Source organism: Rhinolophus hipposideros (genome assembly GCF_964194185.1).
Source record: "Rhinolophus hipposideros genome assembly, chromosome: 18".
NCBI lineage: Eukaryota > Metazoa > Chordata > Mammalia > Chiroptera > Rhinolophidae > Rhinolophus > Rhinolophus hipposideros.
In genome coordinates this window covers 4,192,690-4,219,090 of record NC_138064.1, presented here as the reverse complement: position 1 = coordinate 4,219,090, position 26,401 = coordinate 4,192,690, and the positions used below count along the sequence as shown (strand labels likewise).

The 26,401-nt window shown below is 39.8% G+C and overlaps 1 protein-coding gene across 5 annotated transcripts; it reads right to left on the bottom strand.

The window, feature by feature from the left end:
- Positions 1-1,197: 1,197 nt before the first annotated feature.
- VSTM2A (V-set and transmembrane domain containing 2A) lies at positions 1,198-26,401 on the bottom strand. Of its 5 annotated transcripts, none has more exons than XM_081079684.1 (5): positions 26,089-26,401; positions 24,117-24,283; positions 22,932-22,982; positions 19,785-20,121; positions 1,198-3,250 (listed from the first exon to the last, which is right to left on the bottom strand). In XM_081079684.1, the coding sequence occupies exons 1-5, from the start codon at positions 26,162-26,164 to the stop codon at positions 3,174-3,176; spliced, it is 708 nt and encodes a 235-aa protein (XP_080935810.1). In that variant the 5' UTR covers positions 26,165-26,401; the 3' UTR covers positions 1,198-3,173. The 5 variants fall into 5 exon arrangements, with proteins under 5 accessions (XP_080935810.1, XP_080935811.1, XP_080935809.1 ...); XM_081079685.1 differs by having other exon boundaries at positions 1,198-3,388; positions 26,089-26,390; XM_081079683.1 differs by having other exon boundaries at positions 1,198-3,128; positions 26,089-26,390.

Below are 26,401 nucleotides of genomic sequence, written 5' to 3'. Positions count from 1 at the left end.
TCATTTTTGTAAAATTATATTTTAAGCTCTTAGTACTGGTTCTAAAAATTCAACAAACATCATCCGTCTCTGTTATTCAGAGCTGTGTATGAAAAATTTCAAGGGAATTTTTTTCTGGACTGAAAAACATGTTTTCTTCACCAAATCCATATCCACACACTGTTTTCCTAAACAAGCCTTGCTTCCAAGAACTTTAAGGTAGACGAGTGCAAAGTTATAATAACAGGTCCTTTTAGGTGTTCAAAAGCATATAAGCATTCTTTTAGGCAAGTTAGATCATAATCAAATCACTTTCAGAAACAATGAATGTGAAAGACCATCTCCAGAAAACAAATACAGAAATACAGAAATGTGCATATAGTTTCAGTGGGTTCATGAACCCCACCAAGCTGATTTCCTAACTCAGATTCAGAGCTCCTTTAGATGATTTTGTTACTTTATTTTATCCTCAAGAGTTTTAATTTGCATTGTTTAATTTGTAAACAACTTATAAGTCTGTAAGAAAGAACTAAAGAATTTGACTTGCATTCAGATAAGCAATGTCAACTTTTTTACAACTCCCTCTTTTGAAAAAACAACAACAACAAACATTAGATAATCTTGGAAATCAAGGTTGAGAAAGGAAGATAACTTATTTTTCAGTCTTTATTTGTTTCTATGGCCCTGGTTACAAACCAAGAAACAGTCCCAGTGGGATGCAGTATAAGGTAAAAAAGACTAGATTGACTCCTTGATTTGCTGTTGCTTCTGTTCCAGTAGTTAAGGTTCTGGATGGACTTTTGAGTCTGGAGAAAGAGTATGCCATGTGTTTTCTCAAAGAGGCCCATGAGCCAGACTCTTGGTAGCGCACTGGCAAAGAAGTCTGCATTGTTTTGAACACTGACACAGTGAGTCTAATGAGAGTTCTCCCCAAGCTAGCATAAGTCCTTCATGACGAGTGAGCATGGGAAACATCACTGACACAGAGACACGTCTGTCTTGCTTTAGAACCGACCAACCTCACAACCTGAACTTTGGGTAAAAGTAAATTACATGGTGGATTTTCCCAGCCTGACTGAATTTGAATAGGTATGCTAATTTATGCTTGAGTGTAAGTGATCTTTAAAGCCCAGTTAGATAGAATCAACAATACTTATCTTACCATTATTTTATGCATTTTAAGTACTAAACGTTGAAAGAAAATTTCTAGGTTAATAAAATAGTGCAATCAAATCCTTTATTTATTGTTCTCATTAGACTGAAATAATAAACCAAATGAACAAGAAAAATGTCAATAAAAGGTTTAGCATGAAACATTAATTCTCAAGCTAACATCAAGAATATTATGAAAATATGCACACTGCTTATAACTGAATTACAGCAAATCAACGCATTTACCTTTGAAAAGCAGAGGTATTCATTGCCTTCAAGCTTCAGTTTAGGACCTTAGGCTGGGAGCTGATGGTCCTACAGAGATGATCTTCTGGTTTTGTTATGAAAGAAAATGGAAGAATCTCTCTGGAAGGGAAACTTAGGTCATTTCTATCTCAACCCGTATCTATTCCATAGAGTATATGGACCACCTGAAAAGTTCTGTCTGGCATTCTTTGCCAGAGTAGAAAACAGGTTCTACATAAAATAGTCTGAATTATCATACTGCCAAAAATAAGAATTGAATGTTTAAAATTATAATTTACTTAACTAGTGAAAACTGAACACATTATCCTCTTCAATCAGAGATTTTCAGTCATCTTTTGCATACTATATTTAGCCAACAACCAAATTTGAATTTTTAATTAGGAGACATTAAAATATAATTAGGAGCAAATACCAGAATGACAAAGCTACAGAAATTCATAAAGGTCATAGGAAGCATACTTTTAGCCACAGCAAGAAGTGTTCTTTCATGGATTTAGGGAATCCTGGTCACCATTTCATCTTCCCCACATTCACCTCCAAGGCAAGTTTTCTAGGAGCAACATCGCTTTTTGACAAAATAATGATTATAACATGGGGGTAACTGTCAAAACCAGAGACTGTTCTTTAGAGTCAAGAGACCCTCAAACCTCAATAAACACCATATATAAAGGAATATAGCAAATTCCAACACAGCATACACACAACAAAATTAATTCATTTATCAGAGACGGATACAATTTTGATTATGCATTTTCCAGAAGGAAGCAGAGGCCAACGAGACCATCTGCAGCTGTCATACCTGTGGAAGTGAAACGATGCATTACAAATTTCACACAATATGTGAATCATAAGTTGGAAACAAATGTTTTGTCAAAAAAAGATTGGTGGACCAACAAATAGATATTCATATGTATATATTTATATATATAATGATAAAAAAACCAGCTTGCATGAGGATCATAGTCTACCTACTTTGAAGTTATATCACACATACTATAAGCAATTTACAGAATTTTTCATTTGCATATACAGGAATTGCAAAATGAATTAAAATACATTGAAATATAGAACATTCAAAATGTATGTATATAAACCTCCCAGGATTGACAGGGATTGGCCATAATCAGCATTTGCCACCATTGAATAAGAGCTAGAATCAAGAAAAAGAAGAAAAATCCAAGCAAAAAAAAACCAAAAAGGAAAATTAAAAAAATTCTTCCTTTCATTTCTTATTTAAAATAATGTTCTCCTCGTTGCCTCGCAGTGTTGATAATCTTGTTCTCGCCCCCAAACCGGGGCTTCCTTTGATGACAGTTTCTGTTCCATAGTCTTTCGAGTTCTGTTTGCTTCCTGCAGATAATGGGACTTTTAGTAGGAAATCGACGGTATCCGGTATCTGTAGTAAATATTTACTATCCCCATGACGGTCAGGCCAACCCCTGAGCAGTCAGTGAGATGGTGCTTTAAGTAGCCGAAAGAAAAGGAAAACAATAGGTCTTGCTGTTAGAAAATGTCCTAGCACTTCACACTAATTCTCTTGAAAGGAAAGACCAGTGATTTGCCCAAGAAAATGTTATGAACAAAGCGTGTGACAGCCTCTTCGTTTATGCTTCCGGAAGCAGGCGCTCGTTGGGTAGGTAACTAGAGTACAGTGGGTGCAGAGTGGTGCTTGGAGTTTAGGGTCAAGTTTGCTGTCCGCTCCGTAGATTTTACAGGCGATTTGCTCTTTGCTTTAAGAAGAGAAAGTGATATTGGAAAAAAGTCAGCACTTTAGATTAAAGCAAAGCACCCTTCACAAAGCCACAAACAAGAAGCAGGACAGAAAGTCCATGGCTTGTAGCTATCCTCGCACCTGCGGAAGAAGTTATAAGATATTCGCTCATCTTGAAGATTTCCAATGCTCCTTATTAGGCTGTTTTAAACACATACACATATATATTTAATTAGCTCGCCATCTTGGCTGTGGTGCTCATGAATGTCTTGGCATGCACTGCAAATAACAACACATACAAAGTATTTCAGTCCTGGGAAGTTGGTCTTGCTTGTTTTGTCTGTTTTCAAACAATGCCATTCCACATTTGGGAACACTGAGAGAAACGAATCCAGAACACTGGCCCTCAAGTTAATTCTCTGAGGGTCATTTTCTATAGTCATGGGGTGTTCCTAGGTGGGTCCCTAAAAACACACCCCCTGCATTACTGCTGCATAAGCACAAAACCACAGAGATGGAACCCATACCGAGGGTGGCAGGCTTCCCAAAGGCGGGGTGGGGGGGGGGGTGTATTCCGGGATGGGTGCATTTGGGCATTTTCTTTCAGAGGAAGGTTTTTCTCAATTTTCGTCCTTGAAATCTGAGTATAAATTAGTGTTATCAAGAATTGGGAATTTTTAAAGGGCTTTAAGACTACTTAAGGGAAAGGATTCAATTGTATGTTTGCAATTTTTCTTCACATATTTTATCTAGTAAATTTCTAGTTACAAATGATGTGTTCAGTACCTGTATTAGTAAGAAAACAAGAATGTAATCAGGCTCAAAGCATTTCTTTTTTCCTTTTTTTTTTTTTTTTTTACAGAAAGGTTGACTGGGGTTGAAGGCGGTAAGGGTAGAGACATTGAATCCTCTGAATATTTCAGCTAAATCACGTTCAGGTCCACACTGACAATTATAACAATTGAGGCAAAAGCGCTTGCTATCAAAAAGGCATGGTAGACTACATGTTTAGGGATAGCCTCACACTGCTGATTTTCAGTCATGATTCACCTTTGTTTGGTAGATGAGCCATGTATTTAACACCATATCTCTTCAGAGACACCTAATGACTGAAGACCTAGAAGTTGGGAGTGGGTCTCTGGAGAGGGTTCCTTCTCTCAAGCTGGATGCTAAGGCTCAAAAATGCAAAAGTGACTGCACAGTCCACGCGCGGCTCGAAGTATAATGATCATCAAAGGAAAATATATACAATCTATGTAGAACCACACGCCTCAGCTTCCCCCAATTAAGTGTGTGTTCTTCTTATCTTTTGAAGAGAGATACTTTGACAGAGATTCATTTTTTTGAAAACGGACGGAAAAAAGGAATGATTGATTACATGGCTCCTTAATTAGCCAGTGGCACTTGACACAAAGTATGTCCGCTATTGAAAAAAAGTTTAAAAATGCTAAAGCAATAAAGCTAAGTAAAGTGATTCATTCTTCTAAAAAAGTATTTTTGAAATAATGGTTTCCTTTTCAGCATGGGCATTGTAAATTGGCTCAAATGCTCTGCAACTCTCTTGTAAATCTTCCCCTTTCTTAAGTAATGTACTCTTCATGGAAAACGCCTGAGCCCATCATTCCTATGAGATATAAAGGGAATGGCTACTCATTTTGACCCAACGTTTCCCACCATACTATGTCCAGCGTGTGCAAGTTAAAACAAACTTTACATGATTGGTATAATTGGAGAGAAACCTAATGATACACAGTATAGAGTACTTTAAGGCTACTGAAACTTTGCATGGCCGTCTGATAGGCCATGTAACATAGTACTTTGTTTTTTCCAAGTCATTTGTTCACTCTAGGCACATGCATTTTCTAGCCTATTTTTAATTACATGAAATTTATTTGCCAGGCCAACTATGAAGTTTTTCTTTCTTGCACAGTGAATTCCAAAGCAAATCACTAATAGGTTGTCTCTTCTTTCTATGTTTTATTTATACCTTGAATGAAGAGATGTGTACTCCTTCATCTTTCTAATCCCCAAGACTTAAACAGTGAAATCTGAGTGTCTATAATGTTATAATTTGTCCATGTAATTTTAACAAGTAACCATCAGTCATTTTCATTCAGAGGTACACTATTCTGAATATAACATATAACATCATTCACTATTCTGAATATAAACATTGTTTATCATACAGGCTATGGTCTATTCTATCGAAAGTTAAATTTTTTTTTTTTTAAACAGCTAACTCCGGCCACTCATCCTGCTCCATTCTCATTGTTACAGGTAGAAACATTTTGTGAATGAGGAAGCCAGGATTGCGGTCAGGAGCCCTGAGTTCTAATTTTCTCTGCTGTCACTTACTCCAAAGATTCCAAATAAGATGTGTATTTCTTCCATGTGTTCCTAAAGGAGAACTATTCGTGCATTCATGTTTTTTTCCATATTAGTATGTCAGACACTGTTTGGGAATAGGATCACCTACTTTGCTTTATGTGGTTTCCTTTGCTTGATGCCCCAGCCAAGCAGCATAGCCCGTCACCCCCCTAGTATGACCATGCATTTGACCTCCAGTAACCTGCTGTTCTGCATGCCTGCTCCCACCAGCCACTTGTGAGCTCTTTCCTCAGCACTTCAGCAGTGTGATGATACGGCCTCTCCTTTGCCTTTGGCCTTAGCGTGGCTTACATTGACCTGTAATTCATTATATTTATGTCTTATCTAACTGGTTATACTATAAGCTCTTTAAAGGTGAGGGGTGAAATTTCAGCCATTATTTTTTATTACTCTCAATGTCAAAAACAATGCCTTGAGAGGTTTCAAACATTTGCCCCCAGCACAAAATAGCCAGTGAAGAAGGAAATGACGCTATTACTGTGTAAGTTCCGTACAGATGGGACATGTACAGACAGTGTGCCTAGAGGAGGGGGGAGCCCGCAGAGCCTAGAGGGTTCCTCTCAGAAGCCATTTCAGGATGTCCTTCGACTGCTCTTTAATAATGATGGCTTTCATTTGTTTTTCTGCTTAACGATTTTCCTCAAGTATTTTATCTTCACTATAATGCTCAACTCAGAGCAGAACAGAGTGCTCTCTCAAGTATAATCCCCCCTGCCTTTGTAAAGCATGGGAGGTATTTTCTCCATCTAGCAAATGGAAAGATCTAGGAAGTCTTACACGTCCAAGGAGTATAGGAAGTTGGTTCCCAATTTTCAGCCCTTTTTATGCCTCATGCAATAACCAGTCCCATGGCTTTCACTGAGATGTGGGCAAGCAAATGAGTCTCAGGGGAGTGTCTGTGACAAGTGAGCGTGCGGCCGAGGAGAACTATGAAACAGGTCCCCAAGTATTTTATCTTCACTATAATGCTCAACTCAGAGCAGAACAGAAAATTCCATCTATTTCTTTTAAAACAAACAAAACAATCACAGCAGCGTTGTTGAGATGGTGGCATCTTGGGCAATCAGGTAGGGATGGCAGGCAGATCCAGCACCATCATAGGAGGGGCTGCTGGACAGCCAGGGCCCCCACCTTCCCTCCTCATGGAACTCAGCACAACTTCCCAGACTAGAAGGTGGGCCTTGCCCCACTCATTTGTCTGCCAGGTGAAAGAACTCAGCTCCCCTTTGGCACTGTCCTTTTAAGACTATTCCATCTGTACCACCACGTCTCTTTCCCGGTGTCTCCAACCATAAGACTGGAGGACCGTGAGCATCTTTAAGGAGGCTACACCCCTCTTCTTGCTAATGTCAGTCTCCAAAACGACTAAACTGCATTGGGCATGTGCAGTGTGTCAGGGAAGATGCAGCAGACACTCTGTGTCGTTGTCTCAGCTCTTCCTCTCCACAACCCTGTCTAGTGAACTTACAGGTCAGGAAAAGGTAACACAGAGACATGGAACAACACCCCCTAGGTTCCATGGGTCATGGGCAGCAAAGCAAATGTACAGAAATGAAGAAAGAGCAATGCAGTCAGATCAACTAGAGTACAAATAAGCTCCTCTCTGAAACTCCCTGAGGCAAGCAAGCTGGCCCGATCGTCTGCACATCTGTTAAATTAGGATGGGAAGCCATTATTTAAATGTACACTGATCTTTTCAGAGAAAATGCACTGGCTATAACATGCTATCGAGAAAAAAATTATTTGTTATACAACTTCTTTTCCCCAACGCTGAGCTAATAAATAGTAAATATGAAAACATCATCAGCCTCTTAGTTTTCTTAAACATTAATAATAAGTAAAGTTTGTTTTATTCCAAATAATATACCAAATATCTTATGATAGAATAATATTTGGAACTTTTCATATTATAGACTTTTAGATCTTAGAGGTTCCTCCAAATTCATTTAAATATTTCAGTGAGAGGTGGCTCTGGCATTATTCTTACATGTCTTCTTTCTAGAAGCTTCTCTTTATTTAAATTTGATAGCCTGGAACCAAGAAAGGTTAAACTGGTTGTTCAAAGTGCCACCATTAATTAGTTAGTGACAGGAAGAGAAAGACAACCAGAGCCCTCGTCTACCAGGAAAGATCATGAGAAGAGGATACGAGTATTTCGTTCAAAGAAGTAAGCTGAGTATTGAGATGCAATCTAGACAACTCCTCACATCTAAATTTTACCAGCTCTTCAAACATCCGCTTTCTCTGGGCCTTGAATCTCTGATGGATTACTTTCCTATGCGAGCACAACTTGTAGTTGCTTTAGGTATGGGAGCAGTCATGAGTCAGTGCATCTGTGTGTAGACCTACGTACAATTGTCCATAGGTGTCTCCCTCTCCCTCTCTCCCTCTCTCTCCCTCTCCCTCTTTCTCTCTCCCTCTCCCTCTCTCTCTCTCTCTCTGCCTCTCTCTCTCTCTCTCTCTCTCTCTCTCTCTCTCTCTCTCTCTCTCTCTCTCTCCTTTGAGTATCTAGTGGAATCAAAATGAGCAAGAAAAAAAAAAAAGGAAATAGTTTCTATCCCACTGAGGTTCCATGGTCTGATCCAGAAACTTTATTTTGTAAAAGTGAAGATTAGTGATGCTTAAAATGTGGACAAACCTAAAAATGTAAACTTTCCAATAATAAAAGAAGTAACAATACAATGATTTTCTTTCTTTTTCTTTTTTTTGGTCTGTGCAGAGCCTCAGCTTATAAAGAACGGAGTGTCCATACAGCTCCAGGAACAGACCAGCCTTTGACATACTTCTCTTTTATTACAGATGCCAGCTTTAAGAAATGAAAATAGCTTGCAAGAAAATCTGAGCTAGCTTTTAATGCAATTTTTATTCAGGTTTGCACATACTAAGTCACTGTTGAAGGGGGCAAGTCAAATAATAGGATGATTTTATCCTATAATTTTTTGAAAAGAATATATTTTTTATTAGAATTCTTATGAAACCAGTGCCAATTTCTTCCAGAAATCCCCTATTTTTTAAAAAAAGTGCTACCTTTTGATGCAATACATAAATCGCCTAGTTACTGAGCCCTGGCATGGGGCAGCCACTGTTTAAATTTCCTTTCCTGCTTTCCCTGTCAGCAGATACACACCTCTATCTAGTTACAAGGCCTCTTGTAGCTGAGGGCAGAGTGTAGTCACTCACATACACAAGGTCTAAATGACGAGGTGCGTGGTGATACCCCATTCACCCCAGAATGTTCCAGGCTCTCTTGCTTACAAGGAATGCCTATAGGCGTTCAGGGTTTCCTCCTTCTACAGTAACTGAAAAATGGACACATAACAGTGACTCTGCCTCTCACCTGCTAAAGTTAGAGAGCGTCTTAAAATAGTCCGTTTTGTAAGACGTGACCTGGGTGCACAAAGGATGATGGTGGTGGTGATGATGAAGACGATAGCAGCTAATACTTCTTGAGCACTTATTATTTCTTTACCTGTGACCATGACCCGTGTGGTTACTATGATCGTTTTGCTGATTGAGGAACTTTGCTGGGGGGGGCATGCCACATGTTCAAGTTTCCTCAGCTAGTAGGTGGTGCAGGTGAAGTTCAAAGCCAGTTCTGTTTGACTCTACAAACGAATTTGTCTCATCATTTCATCTGGCAATTCTGTATACCTGAAAACTATACTTTCTCAATTCTGCCTATTAGAAATATATGGAAATATGAGTGGTTTTGACAAATGATAAGGAGGACAATATAAATTAGTGGAAAAATAAATAAAATGTTTTCAAAGGATGCTGTTTTAACACTGCTTATTACGACTGCTTTAATGCATACATAAGAATAATTTATTATTAGCACTACATTTTCAGGTATGTAAATAAATGCTGCTAAAGTGCTTGAAACCGTTTCCTCATGGAGCTTAAATATGCCTCCTGCATGTAGTTTTCACTATTAATCAGCCAACTCTTTGTGCATCATGCGAAAGTAGATATTAATCCTTGCCCTGTCGGAATGCTCACAAATTCCATATTAGGGATTGCATACATGTGTGGTTTTGTTGCACTTATAACAATGTGTGAAAAATGCAACATTTGTCCAAGGTCTTAAATAAGTACATTCAACTTGGGCAGTGGCCTGGAGGAAATTGTCAGGACAGCTGAGACCAACTCGGGGTGGCTTTGATGCTGGGACCACGACCACAGAGCACTTGTCCCAGGGGAGGCTAGGGTAGTCTGCCCTGAAGGGAGAAGCCGATACAGAGTGCACGGCAGCTAGAATTACTGACTGCTGAGTGAAGAGGTGGGAAAGGTGGATTTCATGTCTGAGCCATCATCATCACTGATTAGTGGGACAAAGATCTCTTCCTACCTACACTTTCTGCATGTTGTCACAGACCCCTATCTCCAACATCGTCTGAGGAAAATTCCTCATCCAAGATGGAGATCCATCTTGTATTATTAGGAGGAATGGCAACCAAGGGACTTAGAGTAAAGAAATAGAAGGGAAGGAAAGAAAAGGAAAGAAACCAGTTTTCATATATCTTCTTATATAAATTGGAAAAGATAGAGCTATTACGATACTATATAAATACAGTAATTTGCCTAATTCCAAAACATAATTTTACTTCTTTGGCAATGTTTGTTTTTGAGAAAAAGTTATTTGAGGACCTAATGCCATAGGATATAGAAAAACATCAATTATATAGCTCCAGAAAACACACTTGTTTTAACATAAGGAAAATGTCTTAAGATATTACCCACGTTTTCCAACTTTGAACCAATGATTTTACCCTTTTTCTTAATCTAGCTATTTTTAAATTATCTGAATTAGAATGTTTTATAAATTATCTTCAGAACAGAAATTTTCTTAGCCATCAGAATTACACAATTAACAGAGATAGTTGAAGCAAGAGTTCTTTTTTTTCTTTTATCCATATCCTACTTATCAAGGCATGAAAATAAAATGATAAAAGTACACAGTTGCCAAGGATGGTTCATCGTAGTTCCAAGATAGAATTTTTCATAAAATACAATTAAAAATAAATGAATGGTTCAAAGGCTATTATCCAGTCCTCTCTCTCCTTTGACACATAAGGGGTCTGGGATTGTTTTCTTAAAGATTGACCAAATTTCCTAAAAATTCATGTATCTACTTAGCAGTGATATTATCCTCATCAATGTTTTGCCCTATACATAAGCCAAACATCTATTCAATTCAGAAACATTTATTCAATTCTAATTCCAGGCTAAGCACAGTGCTATATACCTCAACACCACCAAAAGTATCAAGACACAATTCATATCTTCAAAAGCTTTATATTTTAGGATCGGTGGAAATAGAGTGACTTTTTATGTTCCAAATTACATATATTTTTCTATTTAGTTGTGATTCTACTGCTTGCTCCCTAACTGTGGCATTTTTCAAATGAACTCTTTACAATGCTAGGAGAAGTGAGAAAATTTCCTTCATAGCAAATATATTTGTTTAATCAGAAAAATTAAAAACAAAATACCTTCTAAATGGCTGAGGAAGATACTGCTAAGGACGTATGTACAACATAAGACATGCAAATAAAACAAAAAAATCAGTCCCATGAAAGAACCACCTCACTGCACAGTGCTTCAGACCTTTCTTTATGTTTTGAAATTTGGGGTCTCTGACTGTGTTATTTAATCTTCATTAAAATTCTTGCCTCTGTGAAGATGATAAATTAGCTTAAGTTAATTTCCTTTTTTAATTTTTTCAATAGCTCCATAGTGGTGGGCTTCATGGAATAAGGAATTCTAACTCCTAACTTCTACAATGTGATTTAAATCAAGCGCTGAGTGTAACCATATATATTGGATCTGTTTTATGCATAGAGGATTCTGAATTCATGAGGAAATGCTCTCTCAGACTTTTTTGAAGCAGTCATATTAAATAAAACATAATTATAATTTATAAATATTCCAGTGTATTGATTTTCCTTGACACACCATTGCTCATCTCTTTGATCTCCCTCTGAATTGGGGACCGAATGAGTCATACTATTGAGAGGACAAATGATTGCATAATATTTTATTTATGGACTTTATGTATGCTTGATTTATTGAGTCAGTGTAAATTTATCAAGCACTCCCATTATGTTTAGAAAAACAGAAAGAATAATTTGAGGGTGAGATTCCCCACTCAGATCCTAAGATATAATGTTCTTAATTTCAATGCTACTTGCAATTTCTAAATACACCACTTTTACAATACTTTTAATGTATGCATGCACACACATGTCCATGCACATATATATACATACATGCATGTACAAATGGTATATATTTCTTAAATTTGTCATGAACTCCACAATCACACAATACCACTATTTTACTTTGCCTTTCTTTGTTTATTTATTGAGTGTATTTTATTTGTTAGTTTGTTTTCTCTCTCTTGAGCTATCTGTCATTGCCTATTTTTAAATTTAGGAACTTTCTAATGATGTTCTTTTTTATTTTCTTATAACAAAAGTTATAAATTATTATTGTACAGATGTTATCAATACAAACAAAATAATCAAATAATTAGAAACCAAATTTACATTGACTCCTGATGTACATTTTCATGTATTTCTTCTTGTCATTTTGAATGCACATATCTCAGATTGATTTAAAGTTTTGTAGTCTGTATTTTTTCACTTTGAAAGGTTTACATCCTATATTTTTTCACATTAAATTTTATATTGAGTCTTTTCTAATTTCATTAATCATTCTTTGAAAACATGATTCTAGAAGCAGCTAACTATTCATTTTATGGTTTTAACACATTCATTGGGTAACTTTCCTTCTCTTGGTCATTAGAGTATTTCCAGTTATGGGAAGACCAACCTACTTCTGTGTCAGGCAGGTCCAGACCCATGCTCTGGGATGCATGGTCTGGACCTGCCTGACTTACCCCTCTCCTTGGAATTTCCTCCAGGAGAATCACTTCAGGAACATATGGGCCACACAATCCAAAGCTCTGTGACTGACTTTCCCACCAAATTTTCCTCCAGAAGAGCAGTATCAGTTCACTGTGCAAGTCATAATATGGCAGAATGCCTGAGTCACTGTAACCTTGGGGAGATGTGTTAATTTTAAAAATCTTTGCCAAGGTTATATGCGTCCAATTTTTTTAACACGACTAGGGTTTTGACTGAGACTGAATCAAGTCTATAAATACTTTGGAAAAACCTGACGTATTTAAAATACTTAGATTGTCCCTCCAAAACCATAGCATGTTTCCGCATTTATTCACACGTAAACTCTTAACAAAGTGTTCTAATGCTTTCCGTATTTATACTGCTTACTTGCTGTCTTTGGAAAAAAAAATCACACAGATATTTTATACGTTTCTGTTATTGCTATTGATGATTATATATTATGCCCTAATATTTTCTATTTGGGTATTGCTGTATGTAGAGAATTGATTTCAATTTATATCTTTATCTTGTCTTTATCGATAGTCACTTTTCCTATCTCTAAGTCATTTAGAGTGTATTACATAATCATAGCACAGTAAAATTGATACTTTTTCCTTCTCTTTTAAGTATTAGACACAAATATGTCCTTGTCAGTTGCATCACCTTTCGGTTACATTTGATAAAACACGTTTTAAATTTTATATAGTAAAATGTTATTTCATTTGCATTTCTTATAATTGTAAATCTTCAAAGCCTCAGGCCTCTGATTTTATACTAATCTTCCTATATCTGATGTTCCTTTTCTATTTAGCTCTTTAATTAATTGGAGCTCATTTGGATATATATCATAAATTGTGATGATATGTTTCCTTTTGTCATTTATTAATTAAATAGACCCTTAATTATATGTTTTTAATTCATCAGATGTTATATTATTTTACATAATTTTGGAACTTTTCAGTCTTCTTTCATCTGTATTTATATTTATGTTCCTTAATTAACCTCTTAAATCACAGTTATTTAAGTATATACTTTAACATCTGATAGTTAAAGAGGAAGAGAACCAACAATTGCTGAGCTTGCTCATGTGCCAGGTGTACTCTTATGTCACTTAATGTTGAAAGCGACCCTTGGGACATACATGTTTCTACCTCAGTTTTATCAATAAGAACTTGGAGCTCCAGGGAGATTTTGTATACAGGTCACTCAACAACCAAGCTTGGAGAGTGCATCTCAGAATCAAATCTGAATCATTGTACTACCACAGATTGCCCAGATTGCCTATTATAGGGTTTAAGTGTTCTTTATTTGTCTCTCTTTGTGAAGCTTTCAACAATATTTTCACTTGTTTATGTCTTTAGATGGGTCTATGTTTATTTTATGATTTAAAACATTCTGAGGGTCTTTTGACGAGAGCTTGAATTTAATTAAGATAGCAGCCAGTTTGTATAACTGCGACTTCCAAATTCATATTGTTTATTCAGGTCACACAGCTGAAATTCTTAAAAATCATTTGGATTTCATTATGTTTTACAGTAAGGATCTAGTTATGACCTTGGGCAAGACAGCTGGTGGCTAATGTGCCATAGTTACATAGGGAAAAACTTCTCATCAATTCATGGTATTGTGACGGGAGAAAGTTCTGAAATTATGAACGATGAAACACAAGCCAGGAGTGAAGACCCAGTCTTCCTTCTTCAACTCGTCACCTACACACACCCAACAAGGAAAATATTTGCCACAGGAGAGCCAGGCATGAAGGGCATTTCCCTGCTGCTGGTGGTAATATGTAGCACATACAATACTGGTCATGTAAACCCAGCAAACAGTTATCAGTTACGGAGGCTGGGGCAGTGCCAGGCTGTCTCTGTATGTAATTTCATTTAATCCTCCAGATGAGGACCTGGAGATATACTCAGCCATGAGTGATGGGGATGACATGTGACCGGTCTTCCTCCCTAACCGCTGTGCCTACCGCCTCTGCTGGTGAATGGCCGGCCAGAGGGGCCTCCTTCCCGTTTCTTTCTGCTCTTTGCAGCTGAGATGAGCGCACCTCAGTCAGGCTTCGGTGTTCCTTGGCAGAAAGAAGCCCTTACCTTTCTTTTAGGACCTGTGTTACCTTGATCAACAGAGTGAAGTCTTTCTGACAACTTCTCTACCCTTTGGTCATCTAGCCGCTGGCAGCTTCACGAAATCATTAGAGACAAACACTTAGGACATCAGCAAATTCTGCGTCATGTCTCCTCAATTACAGAGCTTCTGGTTATGAGGGAAACTCAGTGTGGTCACGGACGCATTGAAAGCCCTTTTAGCCTACAGCTGGGCCTCAGTTTGTAGACTCAGCCGGTTACTGAATTTCAGGAAGTTAAGTTAAACATAGTGTGTGGGAGAATGTAGCCAGTGTACACCATTAATCTATATTCGAGTAATTCCGGTTCTAACATCTCTAGCAGACTCCTTGGCCTGTATTATCCAAAGCACTGCCTCACATCTAATTTTCCCCTTATTCACAGATACTTGCTTTACACAGCAATTGCTCTACATAGAATTACAATGATCAAATTAATTTACCCAGTGTATGCAGCCAAGTTGGTCATTTAAACCAAAATCAACATTAAGGTCTGAATGACACGACTGGCCCTCTACCTGGATGCAGCGCACAACTTCCTCGCATTTTAAGTCAGGAAAACAATCTCCTGCAAGACTCTCTGTGCCCCATCTCCCTCCTCAGCAGCTTGGACTTCTGTTTTAAGATCGTTCCTGCTAAATCTGGTCATGTTTGGAAAGCTGCTGTGTTTGTCAGCAGAAGAGGTGCTTTGGGGCGCCCTTGGCTTCCAGCAGCTGGAGTGGCAGCTGCCTCTCAGTGCTCAGGCTCACATCACGGTGGAAACAAATCACCATATTTCCGAGTTCAGAGAATCAGTATTCCTGTTGAGCGACTAGAGGCTCCACGTAAAAACATCACTACACCTTAACCACAGCCAGATTTCGTACAAGTGCCAGCTGCTGATCACAGGAGCAGACAGAACAGCTTCCCAAAGGTCCATCCCAGTACTGGGAAGAGAATAATAGCAAGAGACCAGTCTCTACAAGTGTCTTGTAGACACACACACATACCTCATAGTAAATGATAAAAGCATTTTTTCCTCACCCACAAGAACTTTTTAGAGTTAATGATTCTCATAATTTATTGCACATAAAAATGCCTATTTCTGGCTCTAGACTCAGATTTTTGATTCTACAGGTGCTGTGTGAAATCCTGGAACATGACTTTTTCACCAGCTCCCTGGTGAGTCTGGCATGGGCCGTCTGCACTACACACTTTGAGAAACACTGCTTAGGAGTCTTGATCAGTTTCGAAATAGTGGCAATACTGTGTATGCAAATATAATTATAAGAAAAAGAAGATAAAAACAAAGATATACTGTTCCCCTCTCTTTTCCTTGTCTTCCCCAACCACAAACTCCACTTGTCATGGGCACTTAGCGGAATGCAAGTTGTAATATTTGGAGCCAAGAAGTTCTTGTTAGGATGACCAACTATCCTGTACTGCCTGAGACTGGCCTGAGTACTGCCAGCACTGAAAGGAGGAAAGCCCCAGGAATAAATGGCTACAATACATGGCTTAGAGATTCGAAGTAAGTATAACAAATTGCTGTGGAGATCTGAATGAGGGACCGACCAACCTGACTAAGACAATAAGGGAAAGTTTTACAAAATAATTGTCATTTGAATGGGAACTCAGCCATAGGGAAAGACCCATGCAAAGAAAACAGCTGGGCAAAGTCATCATGCAGGTGATAAAACATCTAAAAACATTCAGGAAATGCCACTTAGGAAGGTGTGTGTGAGGATTAGGTACTCAGGGGAAACAGGACTGGAAATTAGACCATGAAAATTAGGGAAGGTGCTTTGGAAATATCATTATTTAATACTTGCTCTGTTTTGAACCCTTCCTTGTACTGGAATTGAGACACGCATGTCATTAGGTGCTGTTGGAACGAAACTCGTGTTGGGGGAACAGAAAAGATGCAGTTGATCAAGGATATTTTGAAGAGATGCTTAGTAGGACTGGAATAACTAATTAACTCATTGTGGCAACTGACTGAAGAACAGGCGCTAAGAACATTTTCAAGGTTTCTACACCTTGGGATTGTGATAGTGTTTGTTATTAAAAGAATTTGGGAATACCAGAGGAAGAACATTGGTTTTTTGGTGAAAAAGCTAAGATGATAAATTCAGTCTTGAATATTTGAATTTAGGGGTGCTGTGAAACAAACCACCCTAAAGCCTAGTGCCTTAAAACAATCATTTATTATCATCTCTCACGAGTCTGTGTGTCGGCTGCCTCAGCTGGGCAGTGCTAGCTTGGGACCTCTCACGCTTCAGCTGGGGCTGTAGTTAAAAGCTGGTGGGCTTGGGCTTCACTCAGTAAGGTGATCTCAAGGTAATTGCACTTCTTAAACGGTGGCTGGCTTCCAAGAGACCACAACAGAAGCTGCCAGTCTCCTGAAGAGCTAGGTCTGGATGGGCATAGCATGACTTGCATAGCATTACTTTTTCACGTCTTATTGTCAGAGTGGTAACAGGCCAGCCAGGTAGCGGGGCTAGGGGAAGAGGTGCTACATCTAATAGGTGGAGTGTCAACAAACGTGCAGCCATCTCTACTCTGCTCCACTGCTCATAAGACACATATGTGGAGAAACACTGGAGGGCAATAGTGAACCCTAGTCTGGCTCTCCAGAAAGAAATCAGAATTAGAAATGTGAATGGATGGAGAATGAATAAATGAGTGAATATATAAAGCATGGGTATTGAAATCAGCTTTATTTGAATATAACCTGAAAAAATATAAAGCAAAATGATAAATCAGGATGTGGTATTACAGTGAATATGATATATAAATATCCATCCCAGATATTGTATTTTATACAATAATTGTGCAAGCATAGAAACTTACACGTGAGTGGTTGGGCCATTCCAGCTTCTGAATTAGAAGTTAGAAAACGTTGTTAAATGTATATAAACGGTTTTCTAGTATTTACTGGTAGAAAAAAATAAAAAATTTTTGATATATTTCAGATTAATCTTTGCTATACGCAGATAATGGTTAGTGAACATGGCTTTTAATGAATATAGACTTCCATGAGTCAGCATTCCTTCTCTCCTTTCACTCTTACTCTAGAAAAAGCAGTGAGTGAGGTTGGTAGAGGGCTGGAAAATGAGCAGGGATTTTTATCGGAAAATTGTTAGACTGTATCTAGAGTTTACCAATTACCTCCAATCACAATACTAAGAAAGAGACGCTAAAATAAAATAGGTATTTTTAGAGAGTACATTCTTGAATCAAAAGTAATTAATTTAGTAGATAGAACATTTTATTCTATGCTTAGAATTCTTCATTGAAATAGGTAATCTATTTGATTTTATTCCACAGCATGGATTTCTGATATCTAGCCTGGCATATTCTATGCAGGCTAATAATTTCACTTCCATGATTTGGAATTCTCTCTAATTAGATTGTAACTGTCCGTTGAAGCTAGTGTGTAATTTTGCATATAGTGTCTAGCTTCTTCTTTTGATCGCACGTAAAGGATGGGGGCAATTGAATCTTGATCAGATAATGTCTGCACAAATTATAATGACTAGGTGCATATATATATGTGTGCTATGGATGTACTTGCAGATATACAAGTAAATACAGAGGGTGGCAAAAAACCATATACACATTTTAAAAAAGGAAAAAACTATTAAAATTGTAATGCTCACTGTATACCAATAACAAAAGATGTACACAAGTCACGTGTGACTTCTGCAATGACAAGAGGTGCTCAAAGTGGTTACCATCAGTGTACTTTTAATATAGTTTTTTCCTTTCTTAAAATGTGTACGTATATATATATACATATATATATATATATTTGGCATTTTATGTATGTATGTAGACATACACGTTTGGACAGTTAAGTTTGCGAACTTTCCACCGTGTAAGCGCACAGTGGAAAGTTTGCGAACTTAATTGTCTGACCTTTACAAATATGTATATATATATATATATATATATATATATATATATATATATATGTATATATATATATATATATATATATTCTAGCTATGGTGTTGTTCTTAATTTGGGGGAACAACTGAGATAATAAAGAGGAAAATAAGACAAAGCCACACAAATCGAGCTTTAGTGAGGTTAAGTTATCTAGCCATCAGTCTGATGTGACCAAGGCATTCTGGGATAGCTGCACTGAAAGGCAAACTCGCAGGGACTTTCAGTCAAGCTCTCTAAAAACCATTAGCATTTGAAGAATAAGAAGGAAACCTACGGTGGAACACATTATTTTAAAAGTATTATTCACAAGAAAAGATATAAAGATATATGTAAGCTAGGATAGAGAATACATATATATGTATATAATTATTTTGATGAAATGACCAGATTTTTAAAAAATCTAATGGCTAAAGAGACCTTGAATGTTACCAATGTAATTTTCTGTTACCAGTAGTAGCACCAGTAATTTTTCAGTGGTAAACTGTAAAGGGAAATACTTGAAGAACGATAAATATTTTTACGCCCCCCTCAACCTATAATATTACATCAAGGGATTGAGCAAAATACGGCACAGTTGCAGGGTCGTGTGAGGTACTGCTCAGTCTGAGAAGTCTTTATCCCACATCAAGGTTGAAACTCCTGTGAGTTTCCATTGGCTGAATGATTGCATAAATTAATGCTATTCAGAAGAGCTTTAACTTGCACAGCTGACTTCAGAAATGTGTGACTAAGCTTCTAAATTGGCATCGAAGGCACATTTACAGGAGTTGCTTTATCTCGGCACCACTTATGGCCTTTCATCCCCCCTCACTTCCTGCCATTATCATCATCACTTTCATCACAAGCAGCTGAAGTTTCTCCTTCAAAATCAAAAGCCCTTGGAGAAGACGGTCCTGCTTAAGGCTATAGGTTGCTGAAAACGTGGCGTGTCTCTTTCATTTACATTTCGATTAAGTGAAAGTCTCTTAATCTGGGTCCTTATCAATACATAAATCTGTCGAGAAAATGAACATGCATTTATAATGCAACCAGCATTACATGGTTTATTGTTCTTATAATGTGTAAATACAGAAGGAAAAAAAAGTCCAGCTCTTACTTCCCCTGGACAGGAAGCACTGCCAGCGACTAATGGGGCAGGTGACATCCTCTGTGAAGGCCAGCCCTAGGCTCTCCGGGTCTCATCTCATCATCATTGCAACTGAACTGGGTCTCCAATGTTAAAAACCGTCACACATCAACCTGTCTACTCTACTTGATCGATCGTCCGGGGGAGGGTTTGTGAGTGGGAAAATGAAAGGCTCAAAATGGGTTTCCATACCTGATTGCGGACTTTGTTTGGGGATTTTGGCTACCGCTTGAGGGCTGGAGGTGGAGCGCATCCGCTGGTTGGCAGAGCTGTGGATGCTGCTGGGGACCGCCGCGGAGACATTCTTCCGAGGCTTCACATCCTGCAGCCACATAGGGGAGGCTTCGAAGGCCTGCATCCTCCGAGCATGGCCGTTGGCGTTGACTTTCAGGTAGGCCTGAGCCTTGTGTTCTTGAAGCTCTCCGTAATTGGCGTCGGTCACCCTGCACTCGTATAAGCCTTCGTCCTTCTTCCTCACTTTGGAAATCTGAAGCTTGTGAGAGATGTCATTGCCTTGCACTTTCACTGTCTGAAAAATTGCAAGTAAAGGAAATAAAGCGCTACGTCAACTGATAGTGTTCCCGTACTTTGTCCCTCGTTTGCTTATGTGGGAGAATGGAAGGGTCTCAAGTCAGAGAGCTCTTTTTGTTCTCCACAGTCAAATCTGACGGCACTGTGTATCCTTGTGTAGTAGTAGACTGGCTTCCCCAGTCACGGGATGACCATTTCAATCCAGCCAGCACCATATTCCACTGGCCCTGTGGTCCCCTTCCCCAGGTTCCAATCACAGGAGGGGCCTCTGCCCGCTTAGCTCAAATGAATGAAGTATGAACCTACTGAGGTCAAGTCTAGAGTTCACACAGTCTCTTTTCTTCACTTTGGGCTACAACTCTGAGGTATCACAAAAATATTTTGTTGGTCGTTGGGACCAACCATGAGTTTAAGTGGAATGACTATTATAGGTACTGACAAATATATTTGGCTAGTAAAGGTTTTTCTTCTCAAATTTTTGGGTCACTCTGACCTATAGTCCTGGGATGGCATGGCTCAGGGTGCAGATTAATGTCACCTGAAGTCTTATATCTCAGAATACACACTACCTGCCATAATAGGGTCTTTATGCTCCTGGAAGTTGAAATTAACCCTGGTTTGATTTTCAAAATTGAAATTGGATCTCTTACTTTTTCTAATAATTGTTATGCCAGATTAATAGCAAGATTATATAAATGATTATGTATAACATAAAATTCTACATAATATGTAATTAAGTATCCATAGACATTTTTATTAGAATGGCTAGATTTGATATACATTATATATTGTCCATGATTGACTGAATGATTTTGTAAGATAACCAGGATTTAAGGATTTGATGATTTTGAAAAATAGAAAAGAAGTGAAAGTGATAGAAAATTATTCTGCTACTAGCCATTATAATTTCAAATGGCCATAAATAATTCAGAAAACTTGGGATATGTTCATCTGTTTTTTTACATATACAGTTGTATATACAGATAGTTTCCAACATTTGAGCCATGATCATAAGTATGAATCATGTAAAAAGTGACATATAAACATACTAATACTATAAAACAATGGAAATTAATAGTTTCAAATATATTCAGTTTAGTCTCCTAGTCAAGTCTGAGTACTTATGTTATTATTATCCCGTTTTACAGTAAACTGAGGTGGAGGGGATTTGGCTCGGTGATTCTCAACACTGACTGCACATTAGACTCTTCTGAGGAGCCGTTAGAAAATGCTGTCACTTGGATTAATGCAGACACACTGTCTGTATCTCTAGGGGCTGAAGCTCATCTTAGTATTTTATAAAAGCTCGCCTGGGAATTAAGTTAACAACTGCTGGTCTAGGACATATATTCAAACTCACACACTGGGTAAACTGGGAAGAAATTACTTTCTATCTCAATTTGTATCTAGAACTCTCTCCAGTTTCTTAGATTCTATGAACTATTGGCATGGATAATTCTGTTCGCAGTTGTATCCAGAATTATGTATCTGATTTTATGGCTTCCCTAGGTTAGGATGCTGGAGGCTGTTTTCATTACCGGTCTTTGGAGGTATGGCAGGTGAAGAGTCAAAGATGACGCATCAATAAACAATCTATGTGTGTATGACAAGTGAAATATTTAAGAAAAGCAGTGTTAACAACTGCTTCTGTCAATAAAGCTTTTCTAGAACTGTCCTAAAACAATAGTTTCTGTGATGTAAGAAGAATTGAATTGAAATAGTCTAAGAAGTCAGTGAATTTCTCAACGTAAATTGGAGTTTCTGGTTTAGATACTATTTTTGTTTGACATTTTCTCCCATTTTGAAATTATACAGTTGGATTACAGAATTTGATTCTATCAATATATTTTTATACTTTTAGTTAATCTTATACCACTTATACCAATCTTACACCACTGTATGCTATTGTAAAACGCTCAGAATAAATTATGCTTTTAAATGTAGGGTCATTGGATTTTTAGATTCCTTATATATGTGATATATAATTATGCTTAGCAGACCTCCTCCTTTCTTATTAGATAACTATTTCGTTTCTAATAATGGAAGCTTGATTACTATTTATCAACAAATTAATCAGTTCTATTAATATAAAATGATTTTCTGTGGCTTCATTTAAGGTACAGTAAAAAAATAAGATTTTCATATATTTTTCTAATTTTACACACAATTATGAAAAGCAGTAACCAGGAGAGTAGAAATTCATCTCTATATTTTCAATAGGTTAAACTCTGGTTATGTTCTTATGTTTATGTTGGCTTCTGGCTTTATATTTATATGATTTTTAATATTGACATTAGAAATACACGGCATGCATTATGAATAATAGTGAAAATTGAGTTGTTTTCCTTACAACTTCAACACTGTGGGATGCTTTAATATTTTTCTGCCTAGGAATATTTTTGTTGTTAGTGTTTTACTTTCTATTAAAAGGTAATTATTTCCATAATTTTGAATAGATATTAGCTTTGCAGCTCTTACAATTACAGTTGTGTAACTGTTTAAAAAGCAAGAAACAAGGGTCGCACACTCCTTGTGATAACAAAACCATTCTCTAGGAACGTTTAAATATTTAGGTGATTAAAATCAATAATTTTATTGTACCAACTCTAAATAGGTTTCCATTTTTATGCACCCAATGAGGTAAGCAAGAGACAGTGATTCTCGTCCTACGTTTGCGAAACTGCCTTTTTCAGGGACAATAAGTTAAAAGGCTTTTAAAAACGTAAAATTCATTGATGTTTCATCTTGGGCCTGCCTGGCAGCTGACAAAGGCACGCGCCCCCTGTCGCCCGTCCCTCTGATACTCACACTGATCTTGGTCCCGTCGTTGTCCGGGTCTCCGTCGGGCACGAGCTCCACCTGCGGGAGAAGGAGGCGACAGCTCAGACTGTGGACCGGGATGGTCCCAGCCCTGACCCGCAGCGCGGAGGTGCGGGGCGTGCCCGGCGACAACCAAGCACCCAGGCCTCGCTGCTGAAACATTTCTGTGTGTGTGTGTGTGTGTGTGTGTGTGTGTGTGTGTGGTGATTCAGAACAGAGAGAGGGAGGAGCCCTTCCCCAGCCCGGCTGGCGAGGCCAAGGCCACCACCGCGCAGGGGCGCTGCTCGGTCGCGCGCTCGGACCTGTCCCCTAAGGCTGTGCGGGGAGGTAGGGACTCCGGGAGGGTGGCGCCGGGCACGCGTGTGCGTGGAAGTTTGCAGGGGTGAGATTCTGCATCTTTGCCGGGACTGCGTCCTCTTCCCGGGGTCTCATGGACAGATTTTATTTTTCTCGCCCCGATTGCTGGACTCGTCCGCCGCCTCTTTTGCTGAACTATCTTCAATCTCTGCTCGGACCCCCCCCCCCCCGCCCCTTCCTTTCTCCCTCTTCTTCCCACTTTTTCCCTTTTCCTCCTCCCTCCCCCCATCCACTCCGTTCTCCTCTCCACCCTCTTCTTTCGTCTATTCTCAAGTGGCCTCCGGTTCCCTCCTTCACTACCTTCTCACTTCCTTTCTCTTCCACCCCTCTCTCCTCTCTCCTTCCCTCTCTTCCCCTCCCCCGTCGCCCCTTCCGCACTTCTGTCTCATTCCACCCTTAGCAATCTCTTTCTTCTCTGCCAACCACAGATGTGCGGGAGGGGGAGATGGAGACACCCACAGAATTCCCCACCCCCGTCCCACCGTCCAGACAGGGGACAGCCAGTGAGTGCCTGGGAAGTGCCCACACAGTCGTGCCATCACGGACATCTCCATGACAAGCAGCACTAAAAGGGGAGGGTAATCCCGGTTTTAACCAGAAAGACTCCACAGGACGTCTTCCTTGCTTTGACACCCCCAGGACACACTCTGGCTCACACCCTGGCATCCCTGGGTGTCACGCCCACCAGGAGAGCTGGTGGTGCCCAAGGGGCGCCCATGCACCATGTTGGGCCGCAGACCCCTGGCTGGACACCTGGAGGACCCAGGGAGGGAGTGGGCAGACGCAGGGGGCGTGCGGGCGACGCAACTCTGCTACCTGTGCACCAGCCACCGCGGCCCCGGGCTCCAGGTCCTCGGGCCCCCGCAAGAACCACCACTGGATCTCCAGGTACACCGAGGCCGAGCCGCTCTGGAACGCACACGACATTTCCACATTCTGCCCCTCGGTCGCGGTTACGTTCCGCGGAAACTCGGTAAATTTTGCTGTAAAATAGAAGATGTGCATCTTTTTTAGAATATCCCCACCACTCTTGCCAGTTCTCTTGCCTTGATTGCTCACTACGTTTTACTTGGACTTAAAAAATCAAGAACAAAAGCCCCTTTATGACATCCTGCACTTTGCCTGGCTCTCCAACCCCCTTTCCTCTGCCTCTTTCCTGTCTTATTTTCGGTATCATGCCTAAATCACTCTGTTGTCGATCAAGTCCGGATAATGGAAAGGTTAACAAGCTTGCCAATAATTCCCCCGGTTAGCCAGCCTGCTCAGTTAGAAGCAAATACATTTTGTCAGATTGCAGTAGTCCCCAAATCCTGCTGAGGGATTCAGTGAGGTGCATTTTAGACAATTCTGTCAAGTTGATATATGAGGAGCCTCTTGGCTCCGAGTTTCTAAACAATCTATGGTAACTAGACGTTTCACACGATAGAGAATGGATCATGATTACCCCTCCAAATGCACATTCCTGAGACAGCAAAACAACTACTAGCAACCGTGATTCAAAGGCTACAGCAGTGAAACAAGTTGCACACTTTCTAGGCTGTGACTATTTCTCTCCAAATTCTCCTCCATACTTGTCCCAGTCAAGCCATTGTATTGTAAATTGCTAAACAGCATAGCGCGTAAGAATCACATACCTGCACTTAGTTCAGATTACAGATTGTTTTGAAGTCACTAGAGATGTGTGTTTTTTTCTGTCTTTTCATTACCAGCTTCCACCCTGCTATTACAGTTTGCGAGATTCATGGAGTCATGCAAAACTCGCAAAAATAAGATGTTCCCTTTCTCCTAGAGGCATTTCTTTAACATGGAATTCTTGGGACGGTTGTTCTTGTTTTGTCTAAGGGACACTTTGGGAAGAGACGATGATTCCCTAAAAGTAGTCTTGGAGAGATTTGTAGCTGATGGGGGTGTGTGGGTGCAGGGTACAGTGCACTCATGGAGAGGAGGGCCCAGGGAGCTGCAGGACTGGCTCAGGGCGGATGCACGTTTTCCTGACTTTTTAAGGAGAGACACTATCAGCGCCCCTTTTTACAATTTTATGAAATCCCAAATGATCGCCATTGAAACGGCCCTGCATTTATACTTAAAGGAAATGGGAGATGTAAAGAAGACCTTTTGATCTAACAAAAAGACTCATTTGTTCTAGCTGGAAGGAGGAGGCTGGCATATCTGCTTCAGAAGTGATGCAGTCTTCTGGCAGCAGAGAGGGGGGTCCCCACCACTGTTCGTGGTGCTGAAATGGGCCCTGCAGCCTGCTGAGTCCTGAACTACGGGACCCAGCAAGCAGCTGCCGCTTGGAATGCAAGCCGTAATACCTTTCCATGGGTCCTCCCGGGAGTCTGTCCTTTGATAAACATCCGTGCGAATGAAGTCACAGGGACCCAGAAAAAGGAAACTCTAAACCCACTCTGCCTCCATCAAACGGGAGGACTGGCAATGGAGAGTCCCTGTTTGTTTGCGATGATTATGTATGCATGAGTGGTTATCCTGTGCACGCACACAGAAGGCACACACACACACACACACACACACACCCCTGTGTCTGTGCTCACTGAGGAACCTGCCTCACTGTCAGGCACCGACTAGATTTGCTTTCAAATCTAGCATGCCTACTATTTAATAAACTTTAAAGAAAAATGCCCACAGAACACCATGCCACTGTTACTTGCTAGGAATCTCTCTACATCTGCCTGCGCACTCACCACCACCACACACACACACACACACACACACACACGCACACACGCACCCCGCGAGCAAATGTATGTTTGCCAATGCGCACACTTACCTTGAGAAGAAAGCCCTTGCTGTACACAGAAGACGGAGAAGAAAACAAATCCGACAGACGCCAAAAAGATCCCCATCGTTCCCAAAAAGGGGGGGGTCACATCAGTAGAGCCGACCGCCACGAAGCCCGGAAAGACAGGAGTGCGAGCGTCGGGAGGCGGTGCTCAGAGCCCCGGGCGCGCCCCTGCGGCCATCCCGCTGCTCGCGGGGCGCGGGGCGGAGGCTGCAGCCGGCGGCGGGGCTCGGAGGCCTGGGCGTGCAGCCCCGGGCCGGCCGCGCGGGGAGTGTGTCCGCCGCCGCGCTGCCTGCGCCCC